This window comes from Ascaphus truei, chromosome 2, assembly GCF_040206685.1.
Source record: "Ascaphus truei isolate aAscTru1 chromosome 2, aAscTru1.hap1, whole genome shotgun sequence".
In the NCBI taxonomy this organism is placed as follows: domain Eukaryota; kingdom Metazoa; phylum Chordata; class Amphibia; order Anura; family Ascaphidae; genus Ascaphus; species Ascaphus truei.
Genome location: NC_134484.1, coordinates 232,255,696 through 232,275,412, shown reverse-complemented (window position 1 = coordinate 232,275,412; position 19,717 = coordinate 232,255,696). Strand labels below are relative to the sequence as shown.

Here is a 19,717-nt window from a genome sequence, read left to right as displayed (position 1 = left end):
AGGAGACTATAGAGCCTGTTACAAATGTGTTATTTACATCAGTTATGCACGTATATGAGGCTTGCAATACAGTACATGTATCGATAAGTGGGAAAAGGTAGTGCTTCACTTTAAGTACATTTTTGCTTTACATACATGCTCCGGTCCCATTGCGTACGTTAATGCGGGGTATGCCTGTATACCCTTACTGCTTAGATAGGAATTAAGATGCTAAGTAGCAGACAGGTGCTACTAATCAAATGCCCTTGATTAATTGATCATCAGCAAGTGTGACCACCTCTGTAAAAGCTGAAGTTTTAGCAGTTTGCTGGTCTGGAGCATTCAGGTGTGTGTTAACACAATGCCAAGGAGGAAAGACATCAGCAATGATCTTAGAGAAGGTTTTATTATTTTTATATAAACTCTCGTGTTCTGTCTGACGATATTGATCCCTGGTATTAGTCCTGGTCTCCCGTGACTACCGCGGGTTTCCCAGGCATACTTTGCTGCCCCTGTTGCTCATCTTAGCAGCGCCTCCAAATTTAGCGCCTGTTCCCCCCCTGCCACGGAAGATCTTGCCACTACATTGGTGTTTCCCTGGGTACTGTAGCTCACCTTTTGGTTCAGGAGGTCTGAGTTTCTCCGCGGTGGGAGTTTGGGAGCAGCAACAGGGCAGGCTTTCTTGTAGTTCTTACTGTGCAGCGCCTCCATCCCATGAGGATCCTGCTTGATGCAGGACGGTCCCCACAGGCAATACTCCGTTCCAATAAGCACACACCATAGTTGGTCCAACAGCAGTTGTATTGTACAACAGCATGATCGTCCTCCAGCCCTGGAGCAGACCCACAGGGCTTGAGGCCCCATGAGCCCCTCTCAATCGCCTTAACGCTCTGATAGGGAAAAGGGTATCACAGTGTTCCATAATCATCACACTCAATTTGGTGGAGTGTCAGCTTTTATACCCAGGGGAAGGACTTGTAACCCTGCCCCATAACAGGGCAGGTCCAGGTACTGACAGGCATCCTACCATATACATGTGACCCAGGTATGACACTCCAAATGACGGTTTAGGCCTGCCCCTGGATAAGGCAACATAGTACCCATTCAAGGCAGGAGATTAACCCCAACACTGCCTGTTCCTATCAGGACTTTTATGTTGAGGCCAGTAGAAGGCTATAGCCAGGGGCACTAGATATGGATAGATATAGAGAGATAGATAGATAGGTTATGGTGGGTAAAAAAAAGTGACAAAAACCCTCCACAGCAAAGCATATAGCAAATGGAAATATTATAGTATGCTCATTTGCATGTCTTAGACAGGTCTGAAACCCCGCCTTTCACCATTATCACCCAGCACACAGCACTTCAACTGCAGCAAGGGATTCTGGGAAATGAAATGCAAATGAGCACACAGTGTCACCTTTTGCTTTTAAACCATTTTTAACATGGTTCCCTATAGGCTTAAGCTTGCTACATGGACACAGCTTTGAGCACAGACAGGGTTAAGATACATAGCCAGTAAACCCACCCACAGACAGCTGTTTCGACCTTAATGGGTCTCATCAGTGTGGGGTTGGTTAACTGGCTATGCAATGTAGCAATGAGGATGGGGTTTACCATACTTAGTTAAGTTATGATGGGTATAAAAGTGACAAAACCCCTCCACAGCAAAGCATATAGCAAATGGAAATATTACTGTATGCTCATCTGCATGTCTTAGACAGGTCTGCAACACCGCCTTTCACCATTATGACCCAGCCCACAGCACTTGAGCATACAGTAATATTTCCATTTGCTATATATATATATATATATATATATATATATATATATATATATATATATATATATATATATATATATATGGAAACAACAGAGAAAAAGCAACCTTTAAATAGCACCAGGATGTGAACCAAAACAGTTCGACTACTTCCATCTGAAGGGGGTTAGGGTGGTCGCCGACCTATTGAGCGATGGAAGGCTGCTGAACTTCCAAGAATTACGAACAAAACACGAGGCCCCAGAATTGAGCCCATTTAAGTATCTCCAAATTAGAAATTTTCTCCAAAAATTGTCACCAAAATTTGAGTATCCTCCCCTCACCAACTTTGAGAGGCTCTGCCGAACTTGTACACATCAAACAGCATTGATCTCTAACATATACGCTGGTATGGAGAGATCAGCAGGCCCCTCCACTCACGACTACATGTCCAAGTGGGCGGCGGAACTGAGTATAGACATAGATAGAGAAGACTGGGAGGATATATGGGACGCTGCTTCAGGAACTTCCATCTGTACCACGACAAAAGAGAATATCTACAAAATCATGTTCCACTGGTATCTTACCCCAGTTAGATGAAAGCAAATCTACCCCCTGGCCTCAGATCTATGTTGGAGAGGCTGTGGACAGAGAGGAGACATGGCCCACATTTGGTGGTCATGCCCAAAAATCCCAAAATTTTGGCTTTCTATTCAAACTTTAATCCGAGAGGTAACTAGCCTCACATTAGACCCAGATCCACTGACCATCCTCCTGGGCAAATACATGTCAGGTGGAAAAAGGTAGGGGCCCCCCTCAGCAAGACTCCCACTCCCACCTGACATGGAGTTTTGACCTACCTTTCTGTCTGTGACATCTACTTACTCTGCGGTGAAGTATTTTTCACTCTGTTACCTTTACAACTTGTGTACCCACAACATGTAACCATTGCATCAATTATATGGTATAATAATTTTATATGTGGTCACAAGATCTCAGTGCAGGTTGATTGTCACTCAGGTGTGCTTAGACAAAGCCACCTGTACCCTGTATATGTCTTACTTTGGATCTTAACTTAGACCCTTGCCTCCAGGTCCACATTGTCTAGGTAGTGCTGAGCCCCCCCCCCCCCCCACCTTTTAACTTTATCCCCTGTTTTATTCACTTTAATAAATTTCTTTTGTTACACTTCCATCTATGTCCGTGTGCTATTTAAAGGTTGCTTTTCCTCTATTGTTTCCATATTTATTTAACCTTTAGCACCACTGTTTAGTCTTACAATACAGGACTTATTTACAGGCGTTTTGGACACAATCTATTTAAGTGTTGAGCGATATTTCTGTGTGTCATAATATATATATATATATATATATATATATATATATATATACAGGTAAACCCCATTATAACGCGAATCGGTTATAACGCGGTTTTCACGTGGCTCCCGTTTTTTTGTTTTTTTTTTAATTTAAATTAAAAAAAAAAAAATTTTTGCACACTGCACACACTGCACACACTGCTCCCTGCACACTGCTCACACACTCTCACTGCACACACAGCTCACTGCACACACTGCTCACTGCACACACTGCTCACTGCACACACTGCTCACTGCACACACTGCTCACACTGCTCACACTGCTCACTGCACACACTGCTCACTGCGCACACTGCTCACTGCGCACACTGCACACACTGCTCACTGCGCACACTGCACACACTGCTCCCTGCACACTGCTCACACACTCTCACTGCACACACTCTCACTGCGCACACTGCTCACTGCTCACTGCGCACACTGCTCACTGCACACACTGCACACTGCACACACTGCACACACTGCACACTGCACACTCTCTCACTGCACACTCTCTCACTGCACACACTCTCACTGCACACACTCTCACTGCACACACTCACTGCACACACTCTCACTGCACACACTCTCACTTCACACACTGCACACTGCACACACTCTCACTGCACACACTCTCGCTGCATACACTGCACCCTGCACACACTGCACACTGCTCACTGCACACACACTGCGCACAGCACACTGCACACACTCCCAGCACTCACTGCACACACTCCCAGCACACACTCTACACTGCACATACTGCACACACTCTACACTGCACGCACACACTCCCACTGCACGCACACACTCCCACTGCACGCACACACTCCCACTGCACGCACACACTCCCACCGCACGCACACACTCCCACCGCACGCACACACTCCCACTGCACGCACACACTCCCACTGCACACACACACTCCCACTGCACGCACATACTCCCACCGCATGCACACACTCCCACCACACTCACACTCCCACTGCACGCACACACTCCCACTGCACGCACACACTCCCACTGCACACACTCCCACTGCACACTCCCACTGCACACACTCCCACTGCACACACTCCCACTGCACACACTCCCACTGCAAACACTCCCACTGCACACACTCCCACTGCACACACTCCCACTGCACACACTCCCACTGCACACTGCACACACCAGACACTCCCAGCACTCACTGCACACACTGCTCACTGCACACTGCTCACAGCACACTGCTCACAGCACACAGCTCTCATAGCACTCAGCTCTCACAATACACTCACATGTCAGCAGCCCACCCCTCCCCTCACATGTCAGCAGCCCACCCCCCCTTACATGTCAGCAGCCCACCCCCCCTCACATGTCAGCAGCCCACCCCCCCCTCACATGTCAGCAGCCCACCCCCCCCTCACATGTCAGCAGTCCACCCCCCCTCACATGTCAGCAGTCCACCCCCCTCACATGTCAGCAGCCCACCCCCGCTCACATGTCAGCAGCCCACCCCCCCTCACATGTCAGCAGCCCACCCCCCCTCACATATCAGCAGCCCACCCCCCCCTCACATGTCAGCAGCCCACCCCCTCACATGTCAGCAGCCCACCCTCCCCTCACATGTCAGCAGCCCACCCCCCTCACATGTCAGCAGCCCACCCCCCCCCCTCACATGTCAGCAGCCCACCCCCCCTCACATGTCAGCAGCCCACCCCCCCTCACATGTCAGCAGCCCACCCCCCCTCACATGTCAGCAGCCCACCCCCCCTCACATGTCAGCAGCCCACCCCCCCCTCACATGTCAGCAGCCCACCCCCCCTCAAATGTCACCAGCCCACCCCCCCCTCACATGTCAGCAGCCCACCCCCCCACCAGCCTGTTTTTCACACACACACCCCCACCAGCCCGTTTTACACACACACACACAGGGAGGCGAGAGGGAGGGAGGCGAGAGGGAGGGGGCTGGGAGGAGGGATGAATCGCCGCCGTTTTTTAAAACTTTTTTTTAAAATTTATTTAATTAACTGGTGCCCGGCCAGAGTCATCGCGGGCCCCACAGAGAGGCCAGACGGGCCGCATGTTGTGCAGGCCTCGTCCTTCCTTCCCTCCTCACTCCCTCCCTCCCGATCAGGCGCGTGGCGGCCATTTTTTTTTTACAATTAGCGCGACCCCGTTACTAACGTGGTGGTCTCGAGGTGGACCCCGAGGACCGCGCTATAACGGGGTTTACCTGTATATATATATAGGAAAAGGGGGAAACACAGGTGCAAAATGTTAACTAAACAGTTAAAATATGAGCATTTGTAGACTGGGGATAACAATGGAATCCTTGGTGAAGTACGTTTTTGTATTTGTTACTGCACAAAAGTAGATCGCTACTTACAAAGTAGCAGAAGTTTTGGGCATATAGGATATAAAATCCTCTCCGTCCTGCTGCCTGGAGTTGCGGTCTGTTTCCTCTCCACGTGGGACGCCGAGATCCTCCGTGGTGTGGTTCCTCCGTCTGCAGCTAGGGAATAAACTGAATATCAAATTCAGCCAGTCACACAGACTAATTCCCCAGATGAAGTCCTAGTACCAGGACGAAATGCGTCGGGTGGAGGCTTTTGATCATTCTCTTAGCTCTCCCTATCCCCAAAATTTGAAATTTAGTTTATTCCCTCCCTGATAACTGTAGGCGGACGCTCACATAGGTATGCAAGGGAGACTGATTAGGGTGAAATTCAATAAGCCTTTAATTGCACCTTTTCCTTAACAACAGGAAACCATCCAAACAAGGGGTAAACAAAGCTTCTATTCACTTGGGAGTATTTCTTGTGAAAAACTATGCGGTTCACAAGTGCCTTAGATAAGCATGTCTCCCAGCCCCAAACATATAGCATGAAATGAACAGATATAAAAAGTCTTGTAAATAAAAGTCTTATCTGTTCCTTGTGGTTTGGAGGGAAAATCTTCTCTGTCCCTGGTTCAGCTCCCTTTTCCTCAGGGTGTGTCAGCATTCAGGTTTAGAAGTTTCCCCTGTGTCTTGAAAGCAGCTCTGCTATTTCTTCTGGCAGGGCTCAAGACAAGTGTCCCTTCCTTGGTTCAGCCCAGTTGTGGACTAAGGAATCTCTGCTCTGTCTCCAAAGTTCAGCTCAGGTGTGAGCAAAGGAGTCTCACTTCCTGTCTCAAAAGACATACTTTTCTAAGCCAACTAATCAGGCAGATGGTGTTTGTTAATTGACTACCAGCAGTTAACCACCACACTGCTGGATTAGAGGCACATTACCTGACCAGGGATAACTCCCCTGTTACAATAACATTCATGTTCCTTGGACATTACTCCCGGCGCTCCGGTTAAAATTTTGACTGAGTGACGTCACCACTGAAGTCTCGCGGGACCAGAGGAGAAACCTGGGAGATCAGGAAGGTAGCTGCAGATGGAGGAACCACACCACGGAGGATCTCGGCGTCCCACATGGAGAGGAAACAGACCGCAACTCCTGGCAGCAGGACGGAGAGGATTTTATATCCTATATGCCCAAAACTTCTGCTACTTTGTAAGTAGCAATCTACTTTTGCGCAGTAACAAATACAAAAACGTACTTCACCATATTCTGTCTCTTTCCATTCTTTATTTCAGAGAACCAAATCAAGGATTCCATTATTATCCCCAGTCTACAAATGCTCATATTTTTACTGTTTAGTTAACATTTTGCGCCTGTGTTTCCCCCTTTTCCCCTATATATTGCTACTGTGTATAGCGTAACACTTAGGCAGCAACTGTTACTATATTTTATTGTTTAATGTTTTAATTTGTGCACTTAGTATTATATATATAGCCAGGTTCAGGATTGGAGAGAATCGGATTGTCGGGGTACGTAGCCAGGTTCAGGATAGGAGAATATCGAATCGTTTGAGTACTCAGCCAAGGTCAGGACTGGAGACAGGAGAATGGTCGTTCGTAGCCGGATCCGGAGAGGAGAGGTGCGGAATCCAAAAGACAAGCAGGGTCAAGCAACAAGAGGTTAATCAGCAAGGCAAGGCAGGGTCACAGGAACTGGAATGCAGGAAGGCACGGCTTCACACAAGACTATGCTCAGCAAAGAGTGAAAGCAGACTGAAGGTATATAAAGGCAGAGCCTCCAATGGCCAGCCAGGGCGGAACCAGGAAGTGGGCACCAATAGGCTGCTGGTGCACACAGGTGTGCCCTATGACGCTTTGGCCAAAGGGTTAACCAAATAACCAAGTATTTAATATTATTATTATTATTGAAGTATTTTACTTTATACTTTTCATCATATACAGTATGTTTTGTCAATGGGATGTAGCATTGGGCACCCCCTGTCTCTTGTTGTATGCAATTGCCATGTTCAGTAGCTCTTTGGTTGACAGAAATATATATTCATCACGGTGGTGGGTGTGGGAGTTTGAGTTAGCTGGGAATGTGTGTTAATCTGTGCCCTATGATGCAGCCTAATCGGGGATGGGGACGAAACCGCTGGCGCGCATCAGGGGGCTTAGCTTGGCACGCGCGTCACTCCCACGCCGGTTCTGAATGTCCTTTGAGCAAGAGGGGGTGGGGACAATCGCGCGCCGACTCACGCGTGTCACGGAGGTCAGGGGGCATCACTTCCACGCCGGTCCTGTCCATCACCAGAGCTGGGGCGGGGCTTGGACCGCACGTCAGCAAGGAGGCTGGACGAACACACCCGTCGTGCATCAGGGCGGGGGGCGTGGACCAAATCCGCAGAAGGGGAATCAGACCACGCAAGATGCGCGGGCGTAGGGGGGCCACTAGACCGCGCATCCTGAGTGTCCGTCACGGAAGGTTTGTTGAGGTAATGAGACGGTCTGCGGCCGCCAGGATGGCAAATCCTCACACCTATGGAGTCTTAATTTTCATTGCACCTTTCTGAACACTTTGACCTCCTGTCATAGGCCTGACACTATAAGTTCTCCTATTTAAGATATTTACAGATATGTACAGATATTGTACATGTCTTTATACCTTCCTATTTTCATAGACATATTTTATACACCAGTGTTACAGGATGTAGAAAACTTTGCTCTAAACCATCTCGTAATAGGAAGAATTTATCTGGGGATGAATTAGTGGCTCTGAGGGAGTTCAAAGGCTTGGATCACATTGTCATCAGACGGGTTGGGGGGGTCATTGTGGTGCAAGATAGGGTGGTTTATATTCACGAAGCACTTATACTGATTTAGGACATACCCCGATTGTTGGCCAATGATCTGACTAGAGATTTCCAAATATTACATTGTGGGCACCTCTTGCAAGCAAGGGACCTGGGTATTATCACTGAACTGGAGTTCCAGTTTTTGTACAGGGTATATTGGGCATCCCAGAATACCGTTTTTGTACCACCTTTCTAAAGTACATAAATGCTTGACCAATCCTCCAGGGAGGCCCATTGTGTTGGGGTTGAGTTAAAGTCATCCAGCGTGTCACGATATGGGGACTTATTTTTACAACCTTATGTCACTAGGCTCAGATCCTATCTGAGGGACACACTGCACATCATTGATTCTACCTTCGAGATATATTGGAAAAATACATATCGATCTGGCACATGCAACTTTTTGTCATTGTATTCATGTATCGAACATCTTAAGAGTCTCAATGCAGCCAGACATTTTCTGGAGCTTGACCATTCTATACCATACACAGAGACTTTTTATTATCAAGTATTGAGTTTGTTTTACAACATAATTATTTTCTTTTTGAACACATTTTATATTTACCGACATGTGGAACAGCCATGGGCACTACGTTCGCCCCCAGCTATGCGAATTTGTACATGGGGTTGTGGGAGGACCTCCATGTCTGGAACAATGCCAGGCAGGGGGGGTGGTCCTGGTGTTCTATGGTCATTTCATTGACGATATCATTCTTGTCTGGTTTTATTTATTTATAAAAATGTTTTGCCAGGAAGTAATCCATTGAGAGTTACCTCTCATTTTCAAGTATGTCCTGGGCAAAGAGTTATAAAAATTCCTGGTTACATTAAAAGAACAGGGTTAAACAGTCAATTCACAGACATTTCATGGACAGATAGAGTTGGAAAATTGGGTACAGGGGATAAAGGGCTTGTGATTTTCCAATTTAAAATAGATTTAACATCACCAAACAGCAGCGAATGTCTCACACCCTTTGGCTGCCCTTCGGCTGCGCCAAAGGCTGTCCACCTTTGGGGCAACGCAGATGTACACTGGGGTGGTTGATTTTCAATGCAGCTGTGAACAAAAAGTTCTTTGTGTCCTCTTTGCTCATTAACATTCCAGTGGGTGGGGTTGACGTTCCACAAAGTACAAGCAAATGTTAACCCTTAGCATGATGGTCCTGTGCAGAGGGGAGCAGCTCTTGGGGAGCTCCATCAGGCTGCCCGCCTTTGGGGAAACGCAGATGTACTTGACGTGGAGGCATTGTTGGGGATCATGTCCTCCTTCAATGAAAACGATATGGGACTCAAGTTTACCTTTGTTACTCATCCTACATGTATTACATTCCTGGATTTGGAGCTCTTTGTGGTAGCTGGTGATTCCAAAATACAGACTAAAACTCATTTTAAGGCAGTAAGAGTAAATAGTTGCATGCCTCAAGTAACCACCATCATAAATTGTTGGGCAACATACCTAGGAGTCAGTTTCTTAGGATTAAAAAAAAACTGTTCGTTGGAACTAGGCTTCTTACAGCAAGGCCAGATTCTTGCTCAAAAAAAATCTAGATAAAGGCTATGACAAGGAAGTGGTGTCCAGGGCATTTGATCAAGCCAGGTCAGCAGATAGAAATAGTGTTTCTAGTTTGAATGTTCAGTGCCCATACAGCAAATGGTGTGTGCCCTTCGGAAGCTGCCAGAAGCTTGCCGCATTAGGCAGTGCCTGGGTGTGTTAAAAGAAGTTACAGAATTAACTGGAGGATGGATAGTATGGTAGAGGAAGGTACATTCATGCCTTGAGACTGTAGTAAAATCCTGGTTGGTCAAGCCTCCCATATCAATACAGGACTGCTGTGACCCAGAATGCATTTTTGGTTAAATGTACTGGATCAAAGTCTTGCAATGAAACAGCGTTACAGTGTAGGTTAGAAATACTGGCATTCATGTTTGATTTGGCAAAAGGTGCACTTGAGAGTTCTAGTAAACTGTAGAAATATCCTAGCAAATATTTCTAAAAAAAAAAAATGTATTTCTCCTAGGGATGAAGCCGGATGAAGAAGTAACTTTTTAATTATTCATCCAATATTTTAAGGAATAATATGTTGTATTGTTTAAAAAGAAAAACGTTTATAATGGACTTGGGTCCTGTGCTAGGTTGATTAAAGCCACTCAGAATCCTGGTGCAAGTACCAGAATGTAGGATATCAAGCTATTTTGAATTCACCTGTGAAAGTAATATTCTGTATTTTGCTATGCCTAAAAAAGTTCTTCTTTTTCAGTAACAAATGCATAGTACTGTCAAGCCTAATAGTTTCTATAGGATTGAAAGTGACCTTGTTGATAAAACAAAAGGTAAAAAAATACCAACCTAATTGAAGTTGCATCTTTAACAGTACTCATTCTTCTGTTGCTGTCATTGGCTGCAGGGTCAGTTGGTCCTTCTTTTTCTGTACCCTGATCATTTTGATTTTGGCCCTAATTTTCTAACCCAGGTTGAATCTTTATACAGGTACAGTATTCTGCTACTACTGAATATAGAGTTGCATAATTCCTGCTATATGTGTATTTCAATCCCATTTGCTATCACAAATATTACCAGACAGGGCTCCCCATTTACACCACTTTTATTTGTAGAACGCTTAGCCTAAAAAAATTACAGTAGGAATAATCAAAATATCTAGAGCGTTGTTAAATAATAATATATTTTAAATATCTGTTTACGGGGATTACACTTTTTGTTATATGTTTACATATAATTGTAAATATTATTATATCCTAGGGTATACTTCCAAACAATGTCAAAAATAATGATTTAAGGTAAACTGAAAAGAAAAACAGTCTTACCTTCCAGATCTACAGTATAGCATTCTTCCAAATATTTTTTTTACAGTATAACTTTGCGTGTTACTGGTACCTTACTTTTAGGGGCCTATGTATCAAAGGGAAAATGGTGCAGTTCTGAGGCAAATAAACTGCATTAAATGTACTGTATCAAAGAAAAAATTGTATTGATCTAACTTGCCTTTTCAGCTTCGATACATATAATGCTCTCTTTTTTTGCTCCAGAATTGCACCACATTTGCATTATAGTTTCCATGATACTACCATTAATAATATTAATTAGATTTTTGTGAGCAAAAGTATATACATAGTTATAAATTGAACAATGTTATGGAAAGAAGAGAGAAAAAGAATACAGAGGCTTATGTATTCTAAATATGTTCATGTCAAAACCTAAAAGAATCTGTCTGTAGCCTATTCCTAGGAGCCAAACAGTTATGCAGTTCTGGGCATAAAGAAGGTAATATACAAATGGGAAAACAATAACAGTCATGCAAATTAAGATCAATTGTTTTTATCCTTGTAACTTATTTATTTATAAAAATAATTTACCAAGCACAAAATATATTGAGTTGCATCTTGTTTTCAAGTATGTCCTGGAGACAGAATATTATGTCGTAAACAGGTGACGGTTTTTGAGAGACTTTAAAGTAAATACTGTGGGCCATATTTCCGAAGTGGTGCTCTACTAGATGTTATCTTTGGCGACACTCACTTGAATGTGCCATACTATGTCTTCTGGTGCAGGAAAGTGCCTTGTGGAATAGCACATCATATAGCTATTCTACCAGAGCAGCTATATTGTTAACCTATAGTTTTAATTCTGTTGCTGGTTATGAGGGAACCCATGTCAATTTCTTATTTATTTTAATAAAGTGTGTGACAGAGGAAGAAGACCAGAATAGTGGAGAGTGGAAAGATAACCACGACATTGGGAGCAAGGGCGAAGTGAGTGATAACCAGATCTCACTGGGAGAAGGAGCGGCTCAGTGAGTAAAGACACTGACTGGCACTGAGCAGGGGAGCCTGGTTCAATTCTCAGTGTCAGCTCCTTGTGACCTTGGGCAAGTCACTTTATCTCCCTGTGCCTCAAGCACCGAAAACAAAGATTGTAAGCTCTACAGGGCAGGGACTGTGTCTGCGTTATACAAGAACAAACAATTATTGTTTTTATAAGATACAAATTACAACAATAATTTAGAAGGAACAAGGAGAGTTTTGGAGAAATTCTGAGTAAAAAGGGGAGAAAGGAATTTAAGAGGTACAGATCAAATGCATGTCTAAAGAAGGAAGGAAATAAGAAAGAAAACATGGGCAACATCTGGCAATGAAACAAAAATGTTGATAATTCAAATTTTTGCAATTATTAAGAATGTGGACCTTGTTCACTAAACAGTTCAGCCTTTCTATTTGTTTCCTATCTTATAAAGAAGTTAGGAAAATCTGTGAGAATATACTTCATCTATTACAGTACATAAAGGTGCAGGTGTGTTGAGTACTAAATATGTATTCAGCCATGCTGATAGTATTATGGATTTTTTTTAGACAGGGGAAGAGTTTCCAGTTACTCATCTGCAATATGTTGCATGGCCGGATCACGGAGTACCGGATGATTCTTCAGATTTCTTAGAGTTCGTAAAATGTGTGAGGCAAAAAAGAGTGGAGAATCAACCAGCCCTAGTTCACTGCAGGTAATTTATATGTTGTTTTGTCAAAATATTAAGTAAAACAATATGCACATAAAATTATTTTTCACACTCGTATTATTCACACTAGAACTCTTAAGGACCGATCACAAAGCTCAATTATTGACTTAACATGACCTTAATTTAAGTTAATGTCTCGTTAACCATGAACGGGTATCTTCAAAGCTCACTAATGCCGCATTACGGCATATCTGATTTCTAAGACAACCTGGTGTTAACTTTAACGGCCATTAGTGTTAATAATATGCAATCATTAAACCACCTCAATGCATACAGTATCTACAGTATGTGTAACCTGCCAAATAAACCCAGCCACTGTGTTGCACCTGTTTTTTGTTTCAACACCTTACATTTTAATCTTTGCCCGTCTCCCTGCTATAGGCAATACAGACGCATGTTTACTAAGCTGTGCTATTCCATAAGACACCTTCCAGTCCCTATAGAATACTGAGGGACCATTTATATACAAGTGTCTTCTGGGATAGCACCACTTCATTAATATGGCTAATTGTGTATATAATCATTGTATATTTTTATGTTTTTTTTTACTCCACATTATAAATCAACTGTGTGGCTTCTGTGATGTGGTATAGTCAAGGGATCCTTACTCCTGTCACTCAAATATATTTACATTTATCTGCCAGTTTCACTTTTACCTGAAGGGTCACTTCTGGGGTACAATATTTTACAAAAAGGTTTCAATATTTATTTTTCCTGTCTATTTAGTTAGGTTTTGTCAAATTTGTCTTATTAATGCATATTCACAGGGGCCGTCCTGGAAATCAGGGTGGTCTACCTTTCTAAGTCACAATAAAAAAAATAATAATCAGGATTCTGCTTTCAATAACTAAATTCTTAATAAGATTATAACATTTTAAAATCTCATTTACATCCTGCACACGCAATTTCTCAATGCAGTGGTGGTATTATTTGAGTGGTCCCGCTTCAGGTGTACAGGCTACATTATATTCACTGAAAAGACCACTATGTGATCTTTAAGGTGCTGTAGCAAATCTAAGTGCTTTCAAAACTCAAGCTGTGTAATATTTTAATCTGGCCTGTAACAGTTACATACGCCTATAATATATATTATCTCTTACTGTGCATGCAATGTCTTATATATAATGGGCCCAGGACATACCTGAAAATGAGAGGTAACTCTCAATGTATTACTTCCTGGTAAAACATTTTATAAATAAACAAATAGTATTTACTGTATGTAGTTACTTGGTTACTGTTAGGTGGGATAAAAGAAGGATTGTCAGATCACAAAAACAACAGAGGCCATTGGATGCTGGAACCAAGGCCCCTGGTCAAGGCCAGACAAGCACTATGAGGGTCTTGTTTTAGAAATGTGATCTAGGTGCTGATTCGTGAGAATTACATACTTAGAAACACATAGATGTGCTCTGTGTTTTATTGCCTTTTTTGCAAAGCATAATATTTTCAATCAAATTTATTTCCAAAAGAAAAAAGTACACTCTTAGAGCACAATAGCTTGGGCGTTGCCTTGTGCACTATGATCATACTTTTTTTTCTTTTTTAAATATATATTGTCTCTTTTGGATCAAGCACCTCTATTAATATTTAAAGTGCTAGCACCCCCTTGAGCAGAGTGTATTTTCTTTTTTATTTGATATTCAATCAAAACCTCACTGTTATGTATTTCTTTTCTTTTACAGTGCTGGAATTGGTCGTACTGGTGTACTGGTTACCATGGAAACAGCCATGTGCCTCATAGAACAAAATCAACCGGTTTATCCATTAGACATTGTGAGACAAATGCGAGACCAGCGTGCTATGATGGTTCAAACATCAGTAAGCAAGAAAACATCTGCATATGGCATATTATAACCTATTTATTCCCTAGAATTACTTTTCATGTCAGGATTTGCATATTTCCGATCACTACAAAGCATATGGGAAAACGCTTGTGTGAAAATTAATTGTTGCACTTTCCCAAAATATTATGTGTGTGGAGATAGAGAGAGAGATGGCTTCAGAGCTTTCTGAATAAAGGCCATAGGAAGACAAGGTAACTTAGGAGCCAAGAAAAAGGACTATCCATACTGTACATGATTGTCATTATGTAATAAAATCTCTGTGTCCCCATTGTACCGCGCTGTGGAATATGTTGACGCTTTACTAATAAGCGATGAGAATAATTACAAAAGGTATATCTACGGTGACCAGACGTCCCAGTTTTTAATAAGATGTCCTGGGGTCCCAACAATTGTCAAAATGTCCCGGTTATTAATGAGTGTCCAGTGTCCTCCCGGTTTGGGCCGGTAGCAGGAGAGCGGAGGTTGGATGAGATCAGAGGAGGATGCCGGCGGCGGAGCACTGGGAAGATGACATTAGAGCAGCTGTAGCTGAGAGGATGGAGGGAAGAGGAGAGAATAGGGGGAGAAGGAGGAGATAGGCTGGGGTGCGAGAGAGGCTGGGGTGGGAGAGGCTGGGGTGGGAGGGAGGATGTGGGGGGGGGGGATAGAGGATATGGGAGGGAGGAAGGAGAGAGGATGAGGGTGGAGAAGAGGATGGAGGGAGGGGGAGGATGGAGAGAGTGGTAGGAAGAGATGAGAGAGGATATGAGTGAGGAGGAAGGAGAGAGGATATGTGAGGAGAGGATGGAGGGGGAGGACCAGAGGATGGAGGGGATGGAGACGGAGGAGAGAGGGTGGGGAGAGGGAGGAGAGCGGATGAGGGAGGGGAGGAGAGTGACTGGGGAGGGAGGAGAGAGGATGGAGTAGAGGGAGGAGAGAGGACAAAGGATGGGGACAGAGGGAGAAGAGAGAATGGGGGGTAGAGGGAGGAGAGAGGATTGGGGGTTGAGGGAGGAAAGCAAAAGGGGGGGGGAATCAGTTTGTGATTTAATTTGTTTTCAAAATATTTTTTAATGTGTCCCGGCTTTTACATTTGAAAATCTGGTCACCCTAGGTATATCTAAAGTATTGTACTGCACCTTATTTATATGGCTATGTTATATAAGTAATACTATTTTTGCAAGAGATCAGACGTTGACTGTTTGCCGGACAAATTTTAAGATTTGGCATTTCTCAACTAAACCAACACCATTAATAAGGGTCAGTTGTATTTTACGTTTTTTCATCATAACAAGGCTACTGTAATGACTGTTTTTTTTTTGTTTTTACTATTTACTTACTTTTTTACTTGTTTTTCTTACTTTCACAGAGTCAATACAAGTTTGTTTGTGAAGCTATTCTTCGTGTTTACAAAGACTGCTTAGTTCGACCACTGCTTTCTAGTTGATGCAATTTATTTCTTGATGCTTAATGGGCTTCCACAAAACAGCAAGATATCTGAAAAATCAGCGAGAGTTGAGCACCTCTGTGGCACTTTAAATGTCTGTAAAGGATTTATAAGTTATGTACATATCAAATGTATATATAATGTGTCATGTATATGTGTCTAGAGATGTGTATAAAATCATTTTTGCACATATTGTACACACATAGAAAATAAATAATCACAGGTACACTATTTTATACCTTCTTTTGCCTTAAACATGATTTTTTTCTTGGGAAAATATTATGTTCCTAATGTTTCATGTTCTACAGATATTGAGAATTTTTACTATATTTTCAGCATGATCAGACATGTTCTATTGAAAAAGAAACAGAAGAACCAAAACGTAAAATTATTGTTTAGCCATATCATGATATTTTTACACTTGGATGATTTTCAAACACAGTGCCAAGAAATAAGACATATCTTTTAAAAAAATAATCAGGCCAATAATTGTGACCTCCTTTATCTATGACCATAAGCATGTCAGTTTTACACACAATGCATTGCTAAAACCAGTCTAAAGTTATTTAAAGACAATTTGATAGTATAAACTGAACTATATCTACAGTATCTATTTTTTGTTGTATTTTTCCTATTTTCTCTAAATGAATATGGGGATAACATACTTGCTCAATGTTCATATTAATTTAAAGCTGTAGTTCATGTTTACAGTAGCTTAACCCTGAAACTGATCATGGTGCAATAAAAACAACACTGAGTATACTGTAGCTGTGCGTTGCTAACTATCTACATTGTCTTTGGTTTAGAGAGGCAAAATGAGCTCCTCTCTATATTTATAGCTGGCCGTCTCCACTGTCAACTCCTAATGCCCTCAAATGCTTCATAACTATGTCTCTCAACCCTCTCCTTGGGACACCCCCAATCAGGCCATGTTTAGGGATAACCAGCTGATCACACATTCGTATTTAAGAAAAGTGCAAACGTCTACTTTGTAATTCAATGTTCATTCCTAAAATCTGGTCTTGGGGGCCTAGATACACTCATCCACAAAGTGTAGTAGAGATATTCTGATGCTAATACCATTCCTGTATGTTATTACTGTGGGTAAGTCAGCAGTGGGTTGGGAATTGTACAAAATCAACATTTGAGGCAAGCCTCAGCAGAGTTTAGGTTTTATTCTCCAAGTAGAATGGGCCGTAAGATGCTTCAAACCTGTAGATATACTTCAAATAATTACACACTGTTTTGCAGTTGGGAGACTTTGTTGCAAATATTCATTTACATTTATTTATTTTTGATGCACACGAGTTAGTTGACTGTGTGGTTGTTTTTTTCTCTCTCTCCAGATATTCATGTTAGATGATTACAGGTCTTGTTGTACAAAACATAGAATTGTGGCCATTACAATATATCACAATCATAATCACAACATAGTGCAAATTTACAACAGTATTCAATGTAAGAGCCTGCACAGCATATTAACACATGTCATGCTGCTATGGCCAAGAGAACATGTGACATCTGTATTTTTGCATAAGGTAATGAAGCAATCATTGCTCAGGTATGTTCAAGTTATTCAAGTTGGTTGCAGCTTCGATTACTTAGGAGAATTGGCAATAAAGAAAAAATAAAATACAGTAGCTATCAAGATAGATTAGCTGTAAAAATTCTTTGATATTCTGCACTTCATCAAAATAATTTATGGGACTTCCACTTCTAAATTACAGTAAATAAAAGCAAGCTGTCAACAAGAGACTGCATGTAAAAGCAGGATTGTTCTCACTTTGGGAGTTTTCTTCCGTATATCCTAACATATATTTGTAAAGAGAGATGTACAAATGTCTTCAAACTTGCTTCGTGAATTGTGTTTCCTTTTAATGGGTGCATTTTGGACACATTTTACATTGTTTGAAATTTTGCCCGAAATGTGCCAGAATTTCAAACTTGTTTCCGGCAAATAAAAATACCACTTGTGAGCATATTTGCTGACGTGTCTGCAAGCCTGCTGTTCCCCATTATCTCTTAGCATACAATTCTTCCAGTGCAGCTAGGAATTCTAGGTAATGACATGCAAATGAGCACTCACAGTCTCCAGAATGTAGCGAAAATGGCACTGTATACAGAAAATGGCTATGTGACCTTGCACACTGGACTTTTAATGCTTGGGGAATTCTTTTTTGCTAAGATTTCTGTTTTTCGTGACCTTTTTCTCGAGAACTCACCTGCAAATTTAGGTTGATTCATGAACTTCAGCAAGAATTTTGCACATCTCCATTTGTAAATCATTATAATTTAATCATGTTGATAATTCATGACTCAGTGCACCTTTTTATGTTGAGTATTAGATAAATGTGTTCAGATTTATTTGCATTTAATCCAAACTGTGTTGTGTTGCATTATTAGCACTAGTTGAAGTGCTGTTAAAATGTAGTGGTCCTGTGCTTGAAGACAGAACACAAGTTTGTTTAACAAAGGGCCTAGTTTGTAGACCCACTTTTGACAGATTTGTGGTGTATTTATGCCACAGCGCAGAAAAAATACTCTTCTTGAAATACATATTTTCTTTTACCAAGACATAACTTTAGGTTTGTTATTAAAATACAAATTTTGCCGAGTGGCACCCACTATTACTTGACCACTGATTATCTGACGATCATTTTTCTTTTGCCACAGCAATGCTGTTTCCAAATTATCCTAAAGAATCACATCCTTGTGTAGCTATGACAGGATTTTCTTTATTCTTTTCTCAGCTAAGGATTTGTGCAGATAAGCTGATTCAAACACTTCTCTTCTAATCGTAAATGAACAAGAAACCATTTATCCATTGAGAGGTAATCCCACCTTTGGCAGGCTTGTCTATGTTTCATTTCAAAGAGGAAAACAAAGGCTGAGAATTCCAATGATCTCAACGTGACCTCAATTCTATATATGTAACTTATTGAGATATATATAATTTTTTTTTTTTTTTACTAGTGTTCTAAATTTATAGCAGTTTAGCATTTGTAAATAAGGGATTAATTTGAAATACATATACATATATGTCTAAAGCTATTTAGACATATTTTTTAGTATATGTTTTGCATATATTTATATGACTACATTAAAAAAAATACTAATACATGGAATAATTAGCTGTGGATGCATTGAGCAAGGATACTCAATGTATTCACACAGTTATGTTCACACATTTTAGATACTTATATGGAAAGCTCAGCTTATAGAATATAAAATCATCAATGTTTTTTAAGAAGGTCTTAAGATTGTATTGTGATGGCTCTATTTTGTTTAAAAAAACCATCATTTGAATTTCAGATTTTTTTTATAATAAACATTAGTTAGAAACAAGAAAAGGATTTTGAAAAGTAATTTAAATTCTTTAAAGAAGAATTTATGATTCAAAAATGCAGCTGTAAAAGCAAAAAAGCAAGGGATGTCAGATCATTTGCAAGACATGTTTGCTTCATTAAAATATATTAAGTTTCCAGCATAGATCTCTGGATAAATCAGTATTGTGGGAAAGTGTGTGAATAAGCTATAGTGACTTGAAGTTACTCATACACTGATGATTCGTCACAATAAAATCCCTTTTAAATTGTAATTTTTATTTTGGATCAATCTGGAGCCTTTTTATGCTCAGTTTACAGTGCCATGTGTACA

At 41.6% G+C, this 19,717-nt stretch overlaps 1 protein-coding gene across 3 annotated transcripts in view; it reads left to right on the top strand.

The window, feature by feature from the left end:
* The window catches only part of PTPN3 (protein tyrosine phosphatase non-receptor type 3), a 259,615-nt gene extending 240,602 nt beyond the window's left edge, over positions 1 to 19,013 (top strand). For all 3 annotated transcript variants that reach the window (XM_075585952.1, XM_075585951.1, XM_075585953.1), the window contains 3 exons: positions 12,630 to 12,775; positions 14,473 to 14,608; positions 15,983 to 19,013. In XM_075585952.1, coding sequence (XP_075442067.1) covers positions 12,630 to 12,775; positions 14,473 to 14,608; positions 15,983 to 16,060 — 360 coding nt within the window. In that variant the 3' untranslated portion in view covers positions 16,061 to 19,013. The remainder of the gene's footprint in view (positions 1 to 12,629; positions 12,776 to 14,472; positions 14,609 to 15,982) is intronic.
* Positions 19,014 to 19,717: the final 704 nt, after the last annotated feature.